The sequence below is a fragment of the Astatotilapia calliptera genome, chromosome 19, assembly GCF_964374335.1.
Source record: "Astatotilapia calliptera chromosome 19, fAstCal68.1, whole genome shotgun sequence".
Lineage (NCBI taxonomy): Eukaryota > Metazoa > Chordata > Actinopteri > Cichliformes > Cichlidae > Astatotilapia > Astatotilapia calliptera.
In genome coordinates, this window is record NC_137440.1 from 10,740,743 (window position 1) to 10,752,602 (window position 11,860).

General features: G+C 39.3%; 1 protein-coding gene across 2 annotated transcripts; it reads left to right on the top strand.

The window, feature by feature from the left end:
• The first annotated feature begins 4,355 nt into the window (after positions 1 to 4,355).
• On the top strand, positions 4,356 to 8,829 carry LOC145422339 (uncharacterized). 2 transcript variants are annotated; one of them, XM_080293581.1, is made up of 6 exons: positions 4,356 to 4,872; positions 5,055 to 5,191; positions 5,281 to 5,503; positions 5,622 to 6,151; positions 6,306 to 6,442; positions 6,529 to 8,829. In XM_080293581.1, the coding sequence occupies exons 4-6, from the start codon at positions 5,699 to 5,701 to the stop codon at positions 7,115 to 7,117; spliced, it is 1,179 nt and encodes a 392-aa protein (XP_080149707.1). In that variant the 5' UTR covers positions 4,356 to 4,872; positions 5,055 to 5,191; positions 5,281 to 5,503; positions 5,622 to 5,698; the 3' UTR covers positions 7,118 to 8,829. The 2 variants fall into 2 exon arrangements, with proteins under 2 accessions (XP_080149707.1, XP_080149708.1); XM_080293582.1 differs by having other exon boundaries at positions 5,281 to 5,469.
• Positions 8,830 to 11,860: the final 3,031 nt, after the last annotated feature.

The following is an 11,860-nucleotide window of genomic DNA, read 5'->3' on the forward strand; positions in this document are numbered from 1 at the left end:
GTTGCTGTGGATTCGAGAAAAGGTAGAAGCAGATGTGGATGATGACCAAACTGTCTGTGACTTTGTGGACAGATACATCTCAGCTCAACTCCCTGATCCAGAAAAACAACCTGAACTGCACAAAAAAGTCACTGAGCTACAAAAGCACAGCAAAAACCACACAAAGACATGCTTTAAGAGTGTGAACTCTGGTTGTAGATTTGGGTTTCCCAAACCACCAGCCACAAGAACAATGATTGTGAGACAGGATGAGGATTCAGACACTGAAGCTGCAAAAGCCAAACTCAGACCTTTGTTGAACCTGCTGAAGGAACCTGAAGCTGCTTCCCTCACCATAGAGCAGATTCTGTCACGATGCAACTTGACAATGAATGAGTATGAACAATGCCTCCAAGACATAAACAAGAAAACAGCTCTGATTCTGAAACGTGACCCAAATGAGTGTTGGATCAACAATTACAACCCAGACCTGCTTGAAGCCTGGAACTCTAATTTAGATGTCTCATTCATTTTGAATGCCTATTCATGTATAGAATACCTCTGTAAATATATAACAAAGAAAGAATCTGGCCTCTCTGAATACCTGAAGACAGTTATTGACAACTCTGATAAGAACACCGTCAATGAATGTGATGAAATGAGAGCTGTGATGCAGGCTTACTCAAAAAAGAGAGAAATCAGCGCACAGGAGTGTGTGACTCGAGTCTGTGGCCTAAAAATGAAAAAATGTTCCCGCAGTGTTGTATTTGTACCAACAGATGATAACCCAGTAAAAATGAGTCGGCCCATGAGCTTCCTGGAAAGCACAACACATGACAGCTGTAATATTTGGATGACAAGTTTGAGTGATAAATACAAATGCAGACCTGAGACCCCAGAATATGAGGAAATGTCACTGGCTGATTTTGCTGCCTTGTGCAGGTTGGTGAGTGGTCCAAATGAAGGAAAAGATGTGCTTCCTCTTCTAAACCAGCTTGGATTTGTACAAAGGCGAAAGAATGATAAACCAGCTGTAATCAGATATTACCACTGTTCACAGGAAAAAGATCCTGAGCAATATTATGGTCGACTGTTGAGACTTTACCTTCCACACAGATCAGAGCAGGAACTGAAACCACAAGGGTTCCAAACCTATCAGTCCTTCTACAACTCAGGTTTTGTACGACTTCCATGTTCAGACCACAGTGAGTCTGTGAAAAGGGTTGTGAAAAGAAATAAAGACAAGTATGAGAAGAACTCTGAGGATATTGAGAGTGCACTGGAAGAGTTTGAACAAAATAGGGATGTTGTGATTGATGAATGGTGTAATCTTGCTCCTGAATCTGAAGTTGTGAGGCTGCAATGTGATGAGAATCTTCCTGAGAGACATTCTGATGATGAGAACGAACAGGAGAATGTTCCCGACTACAGTCGTCAGTCTGATGCTGTAACAAAGATCAGAGCCGTCAGAGAACAACCTGCAGTAGATCCAGCCGTGGTACGTGTAATGTATCAGAATCTGAACCAGAAGCAGGCCTGCGTGTTCTATACTATAAGAGACTGGTGTATTCAGCGAGTTTGTGGTTTGAACCCAGATCCATTTTTCTTCTATATCAACGGTGGTGCAGGAACTGGAAAGTCACATCTGATTAAGTGTATTCATTCTGAAGCATCAAAGATCCTGAGCAGACTGCCTGCTAATGCAGAAGAAGCTGACATATCAAATCCAACTGTTTTACTGACTTCATTTACCGGTACAGCAGCTTTTTCTATCAATGGCTCTACATTACATTCTCTACTGAAACTACCCAGGAGTCTGAAACCTCCCATTCAAGGACTTGGTAACCAACTGGATGAAGTCAGATCTGAGCTGATGAATGCTGAAATTATTGTTATTGATGAGATTTCAATGGTTTCAAAACCCCTTTTTGCTTATGTGGATGCAAGACTGAAACAAATCAAAGGCACTCAGAGACCTTTTGGTGGAATGTCAGTTTTAGCTGTTGGAGATTTTTACCAGCTGCCACCAGTGCGACAGTCTAAACCTCTCTGTGTTTACGATCCAGAACAGATTGACCTATGGCAGGAGCATTTTCAGATGATCACTCTAACCGAGATCATGCGTCAGAAAGATGATGTGGCCTTTGCAGAGATGCTGAACAGGATTAGAGTCAAAGAAAAGACAGATGAGCTTTCTCAGTGCGACAGAGATTTGTTGTCACAGGCTGTGACTGCACCAGAAGAATGTCCAACTGAGGTCTTACACATTTATGCCACCAACAAGAATGTGGAATCCCACAACACAGATACCCTGAAGAAGCTTCATTCAAACATTATATTCATCAATGCAGACGATTTCCAGAAGGATAAATGTACAGGCAGAATGGAACGAAGAGACAAACCATTTACAGGTGGGAGAAATGATTTACCTGACACTCTGAATGTTGCTGAAGGAGCTCGAGTCATGCTGACCAGAAACTTGGACACACTAAACGGTTTAGTCAACGGTGCTTTTGGTATACTGATAAAGGTGGTGAGATCTGAAAATGATGGACACATAATTAAACTGGGGCTCAGGATGGACAACCGGCAGCCTATGAGACACAACCGCAGTGCTAATTCAGCATCTGATGATCTTGTTTACATTGAGAGAGCAGAGGAGAGTCTGAAGTTTAAAGGAGCAGTACGCAGACAGTTTCCTGTAAAGCTAGCATTCGCTTGCACAATTCACAAAACTCAGGGTCTTACAACACAGACAGCTGTAGTTTCAATGAAGAACATTTTTGAACCAGGTATGGCTTACGTTGCTCTCAGCAGGGTGACATCTCTCAGTGGACTCTATTTGCAGGACTTGGATGAGAAAAAGATTTACTCCAATCCCGAGGTAACTGCAGCGCTCCAAACCATGAGACAAGCCAGTGTTGAGGAAATGATGCCTCTTCTTCAGGTCAGAGAAACAGCCAGCAGACTTGACACTCTTACACTGATCCATCACAATACAGAGGGTTTGCCATCTCACATCAGTGACATCAAGAGTCATCATGAAATGTGTTTAGCAGATGTTTTGTGTCTCACTGAGTCTCACCTTCAAGGCTCCTTTGTTGCAGACAGTCTTCATTTGGATGGCTACACCATGTTCAAACGCAACAGACATGTGTCCTACACAAACTTTCCTCACATGGCCAGCAGAAGTGGTGGGGGAGTTGTTGTGTATTTGAGGAATCATTTTCAGGTTCAGGTAAAACAGTATCTGCATAATGTCACTGATCTTGAGTTTTTAGTGTTGAAGGTTCAGGCTCCATTCCCTGCACTCATTGCTGTTGTGTACAGACCCCCTGACTACAGTTTGACACCATTCATGCAAAACCTGGTAAGTCTTTTAGATTCACTTGAAATCATGGACTGTCACCCAATAATTGTGTGTGGAGATTTTAATGAGAACCAGTTGCAGAGTGGAAGAAAACAGATTCTGGAGCAGTTTCAGTCGAGAGGGTATTCACAGCTGATCACTTCTGCCACTACAGACAAGAACACCCTGCTTGACCTCATTTTTATTTCTCAGCCACAGAAATGTCTGTATTCAGGTGTTCTGAGATCATATTACAGTTACCACAACCCTGTCTTTTGTGTCCTGTCCTCGAGCCAATCATGAAGTCGTCTGGTGAGTTTTGAAACAATTACAGATCATGTTTGTTACAGAGTTTACTGATTGTAGAGCATGAAAAAGATTTTTCATTGAAAAAAGGGTCTTCCCTACTCTGTCTGTCAGGAGACCCTTTCTTATTGCAATGTTATTAATCATTTCACCAAATCATTGCTGAACTTCATGCAGAGCACAGAACATCTGCTATCATGCACCTCTGATCTGAAATGTGCTGCAACATTTATTAAACCAACATCATTTCTTTTATTCTCATGTTTTAAATGACTAAATCTTTTTACTGTGACGTATGTAGCTCAACAAACGAGATCTTCCCCTCCAAGGGCTTGAAAATATGAAATAGTAAATAAATAAATCCCACATAAATGCAGGTATTTATTATGGCTCACATGAATAAATACAGACAATTATATTTTCTTGATTATAGTAGCTTTTGTAGAATCAAAAGTTTTTGTGATGAATGAGGTTTTGCTTATCATGTTTTACAGGTAAAAAATGTCAAAAGTTATAAACTATCTTTACGCTACCAGAGATGTCTATAATGATACATTATGTAGAGAAAAACATTAGTACAGCTTACAGAATATGTATAAAAACTGATTTAGAAGTAAATGGATAGTTTTCTGAAAGTTCCCGATTACAGTTTAACACCACCCACCCAGATCAGCCCCCAAGTGTCTATGTAATGCTGGTATGGTGTGTGAGTTTGACTTGGCCTTTATCCGGGTGGGTTTGGGTTTGGGTGGATAAAGGCCAAGTCAGAATTCTCTGAGCAGCTGGAAAAAGCTGCTAATAAACAAAGACATCAAAAAGTGTGGGCTTTAGGTGTAGCCCCCGCTTTCTGATGCACTAATTAGACTTAGTAACCGACACCCCATACCAGCATTACATAGACACTTGGGGGCTGAGCTGGGTGGGTGGTGTTATAAGCACGTGTTTTGTTAGATATATTTTTTCAGACACCATCTTCATGAACTGCTGAGCCAAACCTGATCCATCAGTGCTGGACTGCACAGATAACTACATGCCACAAGGAGACTGCTGTGTTATGAATTGCCATACCAGTGTGTCTTCAATGGAGAAGATGACACACCCATCACCTGACCTCCTGCCTGATCTGGAGACCATCATCATGCTACCACACTACACACCTCTGAGACCATCAATGATGACTCATACTGAGGAAACTATTTCCTGTCAGAGATGCTCAGTGATCCTCAGAGCAGAGAGAGGTATGATTCTTTATCTTTGATAAAAAAATGGCAGTGTTTTTAATTCAATTAATTAATTAAAATCCTGTTTAGTGCATAAATAATTCCACACTCAAATGATTATACTTGTTGACACTTTTTGAGTTTTAATTCACATTATGGATTACAAATCTATGCTTTTTCTACTCTGTCTCTCTGTGCAGGTATTGCTGTCTTCTGAGTTCTTCCGTGTCCCAACTGAGGCCTTCAAACCTCATTGCAGAGCTCATGTCTTTCCTCACCATCATGTGAGTGTGAGATTGCTCTGGATTCTGGTTATGTGGCCTGCAGCACCTATAAGGTATTTCAACATTGTTCATTGTATAACTTATTTGTAGTTTTTAGGGTTTCTACAGACAAAAAAAATGTTCCTTTTTCTGTATTTTTTAGAACAAGCTCGTCCAGTGTGCCTGCATTCCAGCTTCTTAGACTCTACGCAAGTGGACAGAGTATCAGTGTTTGGCCACTCTTACAGACACTGACTTCTGTCAATTCACTTCTACTGATCGGGCACCTCACTCCAGGAAGACAGAGGGCTGCAAGCCTGTCATCATTTCCAGTGTGGCTTTGTATTCTTGGGTTAGCATCAGATTTTTCCCACAAATATTCAAAGGTAACACTTGTTTTAAGCTTAGTTATTAAATCAAAAGTCTTCCCTTGTGTCATGTCTGTGAAGGTTCTCATGATGTCCTTTGATGTAGTCTCTCTCTTCACTTGCATACCCACTACAGAGGCAGTGGAGACTGTCAGAAAACGACTGCAAGAAGACAGCTCCTTGGAAGACAGGACCAACTTCACACCCGATCAGATGTGCACACTGTTAGACCTCTGCCTCACCACTACATATTTCAAATACAACGAGGGTTTCTACAGACAAAAACATGGCTGTGCCATGGGTTCCCCTGTGTCACCTGTTGTAGCCAACCTTTACATGGAGGAAGTGGAAAGGAAGGCTCTTGGCTCTTTCAACGGAAGAGTACCCAGCCACTGGTACAGATATGTAGATGACACCTGGGTCAAAATCAAAAGGCAAGAAGTGGAATCCTTCACTGCGCACATTAACACCGTGGATAAAAACATCAAGTTCACCAGGGAAGACACAAAGGACGACTGTTTGCTTTTCCTGGACTGCGCTATGCACATTGAAGAGAACGGCAAACTCAACATCGAAGTTTACCGGAAGCCCACACACACGGACCAGTACCTCCTCTTTGACTCCCATCACCCTCTGGAACACAAACTTGGAGTAATTAGGACACATGTCAGTGTTTTTTAATTCAATTAATTAATTTAAATCCTGTTTATTGCATAAATAATTCCACACTCAAATGATTATACTTGTTGACACTTTTTGAGTTTTAATTCACATTATGGATTACAAATCTATGCTTTTTCTACTCTGTCTCTCTGTGCAGGTATTGCTGTCTTCTGAGTTCTTCAGTGTTCCAACTGAGACATTCAAACCTCACTGCAGAGCTCATGTCTTTCCTCACCATCATGTGAGTGTGAGATTGCTCTGGATTCTGGTTATATGGCCTGCAGCACCTATAAGGTATTTCAATATTGTTCATTGTATAACTTATTTGTAGTTTTTAGGCCTTAACACAACTAAAATGTTCCTTTTTCTGTATTTTTTAGAATAAGCTCGTCCAGTGTGCCTGCATTCCAGCTTCACAGAAAAGAACATCAGACACCAGCGAGGGAGGATAAGAAAGACAGACACAACAACATTGTCATCCCCTATGTAGCCGGTGTATCAGAAAAACTCAGGAGAGTTTTCTCCAAATACGACATCCCAGTGTACTTCAGACCCAGTAACACACTCAGACAGAAACTGGTTCACCCGAAAGACAAAACTCCTAAACACAAACTTAACAATGTGGTGTACGCTGTACAGTGCAGCGAGGAATGCCCAGACTTCTACATCGGAGAGACCAAACAGCCACTTCACAAGCACATGGCACAACATAGAAGAGCCACCTCCACAGGACAAGACTCAGCAGTCCATCTGCATCTAAAGGACAAAGGTCAGTCTTTGAGGATGCCAATGTTCACATTTTGGACAGATGGAGGAGTGAAAGAAGCCATTTACGTCCACTGTGAGCGACCATCTTTAAACAGAGGCGGTGGTTTACGACACCAACTGTCTGCCATCTATAATCCAGTTTTGAGTTCCCTCCCCAGACACCGTAACGTCCACTCACATCCTGGGAGTGGGCGTGGGTGATTTCCTGACCTCGGGAAATCACATGATAGGGTGGGGCCAGGTTTCACAATGAGCTCACCCGAAACCCTGGCTGATTGGGACCCACACCCACTTTCACACCTTGGCTCATGTGATTAGGTAGAGGATCATCAGGGGGTTCTTTGTCCCTCTTTGGGGGGAAACTCCCACTGGGTTTAAATCTGGGACTCTCCACCATTGACCCTTAGAACTGAAGAAGCTTCTCGGATGAGAGGTGAAACGTCTTCAAGGAACTCAAAGAAGTCCAGACGCTTTTCTTTCCAAGCTCCTTAGACTTCACTTGTGTTAATTACATTTTATTTGTTGTTGTTTTCTTTTAGATTTATATGCAGTGATTGGATGTGGTGGAGCTTTGTTAACCGTGTGGAAAACATCTGTTTGTGATGATATTTACAATGAGGCTTTAAGGTGACAGTTTCCATGTAATTTCAATCCTCTTACTAAGCAAAAACATGTTTGCAATTAACATATTTTTTCAGTTTTGTCTTTTGGATTTATGGTTAACATTCCTCTGTGACAGCAAATACTAAACTGGTCCAAGTAACCAGCATATCATTGGTCAAAGGCAAAAAGGACCACATGTCACACTAGCAATGAATTTTTGACTGTGTTTGTGTTAGTATAGAGTAGGTCTAACAGTGGTTTTCCACATCTGCTCTAATATATATAGATAATGGGTCAGACATATAAAGTCATTTTGAAAAGTTCATAAAGGTCATTTATATGTGTTCCTCTTTATCATTTTATATCAGGTCACACAGCTGACTTGAGTTTTGATCAGAGTAGAACCATAACATTCATGCTAATGGTTCTACTGTTTACAGTTACTTTATGATGGATTTCACCCTGGTCACAGCACTATGTGAAAAGCTGTTAGAGGTAAAGTTAAGCCAATTAATACATCATCATAAGTCACTCTCTAACGCAGGGCAGTGATTATTATTCACCATATTTATCATCGAATCATCTTGTGCACTTATTAACTAAATGTTGTTTGTTTGTTTTTTTTGTTTGTTTGTTTGGGGTTTTTTTGTTGCCATTTTTACCTTTCACCAACTGTGTAAATTCTGCAATTTTACCTTGGTTTTGTTTCACATCAGTTTATCTGCTGGCTGGTATTCCTGTCTTCCTTCTCTCACCCCAACCGGTCGCAGCAGATGGCCGCCCCTCCCTGAGCCTGGTTCTGCTGGAGGTTTCTTCCTGTTAAAAGGGAGTTTTTCCTTCCCACTGTCGCCAAAGTGCTTGCTCATAGGGGGTCATATGTCATATGATTGTTGGGTTTTTCTCTGTATCTATGAAGCGCCTTAAGGCGACTTTTGTTGTGATTTGTTGCTATATAAATTGAATTGAATTGGTTTTCTTTCTTTTCTAATGTTTCTGGTCATTTTTCACAGTTAAACAAGTAACTTTGAGGTTACGTCATCGTTTTCAGCTGTTATCTGTATACATTTTTTTCCTAATAATTACATTTCTGCAAAATTATAGCAGTTCTGGTAAGTTGTAATATTTCTGCCAAGTTATTAATTTTTTAATAAATTATTACATTTCTGCTAAGTTGTAGCTTCTGGTAAACTACAACATTTCTGCTGAATTGTTATGTTTCTTCTAAGTTATTGCATTTCTGCTAAGTTATTACATTTTTGCTAACTTGATGTTCTTCTGCAAAGTTATTAAAATTTCAACAACTTTTTAAACGCTGACTTTGATTTCTTCAGCTTCTTCAGCTATTTTCAACTATTTTCAGCAGACAGCTTCAGCTTTACAGTTTCCTCTAAGTGATTGCAGTTCTGCTAAGTTATTCCATTTTAGCAAAGTTCCTTTGCTTCTGCAAAGTTTTTACAATTTCTGCAACTTTTCAGCTTTTTCAGCTACTTTTTGCATACAGCTTCAGCTTTAAGCATCCACACTGCATTTTCGCAGGAAATGCAAATTTTTCTAGTTGTGTGGATGCTTTAAGCATCCACACTATTGAGTTCCTGTTTCTCTTTATTGTGTGGATGCTTTAAGCATCCACACTATTGAGTTCCTGTTTCTCTTTATTCTTTATTATTATTGTGTGGATGCTTTAAGCATCCACACTATTGAGTTCCTGTTTCTCTTTATTCTTTATTGTGTGGATGCTTTAAGCATCCACACTATTGAGTTCCTGTTTCTCTTTATTCTTTATTATTCTTAGGACTTCCGTACACTTTTCGCCGTTTAACTACTTCCACAGTTTTTGTGCTATTTTCACCGTTCAAACTTTAAACTATTCAGCTATTTTTTCTAATTCCTGCTATATCTTTTGGTATTTTTAACTATTATACTTTTTAAAATATTAAGCTTTTTTCCTTTAATTTGTCCCATTGAAATGAATGGGAAACTTCTGCAATTCTGCTAAAATTTGCTTGTTTTTGAAACTTAACTACTTCCTCATATTTTCACCTAGAACAACCATTCAAATTTTAAAATGTTCACAAATTATTGGGCTATTCAGGTATGATTCAGCTTTTTCAAATCTTCTACTGTTTTACTTTTATGCCTCTTAAAGTTTTGAGTTGCAAAATTGTGATTTTTCACAAAATACATGCGTTGTTATGGTTGCTATGCTCTTGGCTTCCAGTGTGTCACTGAAGGTTTTGCAGTCTTCTCTTCATGTCCGAACAACTGTTTGCTACTTGCTCAATTTTCACTCAACTTCCACAAATTATACATCAAAACGTAGGTATTTTTGCTGGCTTTCAGAAAATGTCACTATCATTGTTGTGGGATTTATAGAATTTTCGCAAATCTCCTCAGACTAACACAAGGTCAGAAAACTCTCCATATAAAGTGAATGGAGAGCTTGTTCAAAATCACCGCTGGATTTCTGTAATGAGAGGCATATTCGAATCGTCATATCTCCTTAACGAAGCAAAGTTAAGACATGAGGCTTGTCCCCAAATATCTTCAGACACCCCTGACGCTCACAATTCAAGAATTTCTTTCTCACCTATTACCGTTCTGAAATGAGTTGGACTTGTTTGAGGGTAGGAAATTCGTCCTTCGCTCAGATTTCTTCAGATTTCAAAGTCTGGAAATGAACCACTTTTTTCTCTCGTCATAACTTTTTGTTGGATTTCCACAGAGACCTGAAAATTTCCATGATTGTTCACCAAAGCCTGCTGTCTCTTACGGTGAAAGAATGATATCGATACTCCAAATAGATTTCAAGTTACAAAGCGTTGTTTGAGGGCAAGTCAAGGCAGTTTTTGCTTCGCTCTACTCAGTTATGGTGCATTAGAAGTCAAATATCTTTAATAATTCATATTTTAATGATAAATTGTAAACACTGGAAGATTCCCCCATGTCTTCTGAACAAAACGGTGTAAGAATGACCGTTCTAGCCCCTACGGTTAGGAAATTATGGTCATTTGTTTGAGGGGAGTCGTCACTATGAGAAATAGACTGCAATAATCCTGTGCCTCTCTCTGCTGCGTGTGTAAAAAGATGCACCTTTTTTGGCGGGAAAACGTAAACAGCCACTCTGATTGGTGGATTTAAATTCGGCAGCTCTCTCCCTCTGTGTCTGTCTGTGTGTGTGTGTGTGTGTGTGTGTGTGTGTGTGTGTGTGTGTGTGTGTTTAGTGGGAGAGAGAGGACCCTGCCCTTATTTGGCAGCATGTCATTGTAGGATTTAAATTGAATATAGTTAGACTGATTGACTGGATTAGAGCCTGTGTTTGTGTGTCCCTCTCTGCATTTCTGTTTCAATATGCCTCCATATTTGTAATTTTGTAAGTTATTGCTATTCTGCTAAATCATAGTATTTCTGGTACTTTTCGGTACTTGTGCTAAATACAGTATTTCTGCTAAATTATAGTATTTCTGCTTTATTATACTATTTGTGCTAAAACATAGTATTTCTACTAAATGTAGTATTTCTGCTTTTTATACTATTTGTGCTAAATTATAATATTTCTGCTTTTTATACTATTTGTGCTAAATTATAATATTTCTGCTTTTTATACTATTTGTGCTAAATTATAATATTTCTGCTTTTTATACTATTTGTGCTAAAACATAGTATTTCTACTAAATGTAGTATTTCTGCTTTTTATACTATTTGTGCTAAATTATAATATTTCTGCTTTTTATACTATTTGTGCTAAATTATAATATTTCTGCTTTTTATACTATTTGTGCTAAATTATAATATTTCTGCTTTTTATACTATTTGTGCTAAAACATAGTATTTCTACTAAATGTAGTATTTATGCTTAATCATACTATTTCTGCTTTTTATAGGATTTGTGCCTAATATAGTATTTCTGCTTTTTATAGGATTTGTGCTTAATAATATAGTATTTCTGCTAAATTATAGTATTTCTGCTTTTTATAGTATTTGTGCTAAAACATAGTATTTCTACTAAATGTAGTATTTATGCTTAATCATAGTATTTCTATATATTTCTGCCATGTCCCCAGGCAGCCAATCCTCTGTGAGGACTTAGACATTCAAATTTTCAAATCAGGGCCTGCACGGCTTCCCAGCCAATCATATATGTGTCCTGAGGCATTCAAATTTGCATATTGGGGCCTTCATGGCTTCTAAGCCAGCCAATCATATCTGAGGGCTGAGGAATTCAAATCCACAAATCAGGGCCTGCACAGCTTCCCAGCCAGCCAATCATGTATGTGGGCTCCAGGTATTCAAATTTGCATATTGGGGAATTCGTGGCTTCCAAGTCAACAAGTCATCCATGTC

Excerpts from the sequence above, each read along its gene's own strand:
- LOC145422339 (XM_080293581.1), top strand. The coding sequence starts at position 5,699 with ATGTGCACACTGTTAGACCTCTGCCTCACCACTACATATTTCAAATAC. Across the intron at positions 6,152-6,305 it reads TTGGAGTAATTAGGACACAT|GTATTGCTGTCTTCTGAGTT; the intron begins GTCAGTGTTTTT and ends CTCTCTGTGCAG. Across the intron at positions 6,443-6,528 it reads TGGCCTGCAGCACCTATAAG|AATAAGCTCGTCCAGTGTGC; the intron begins GTATTTCAATAT and ends TGTATTTTTTAG.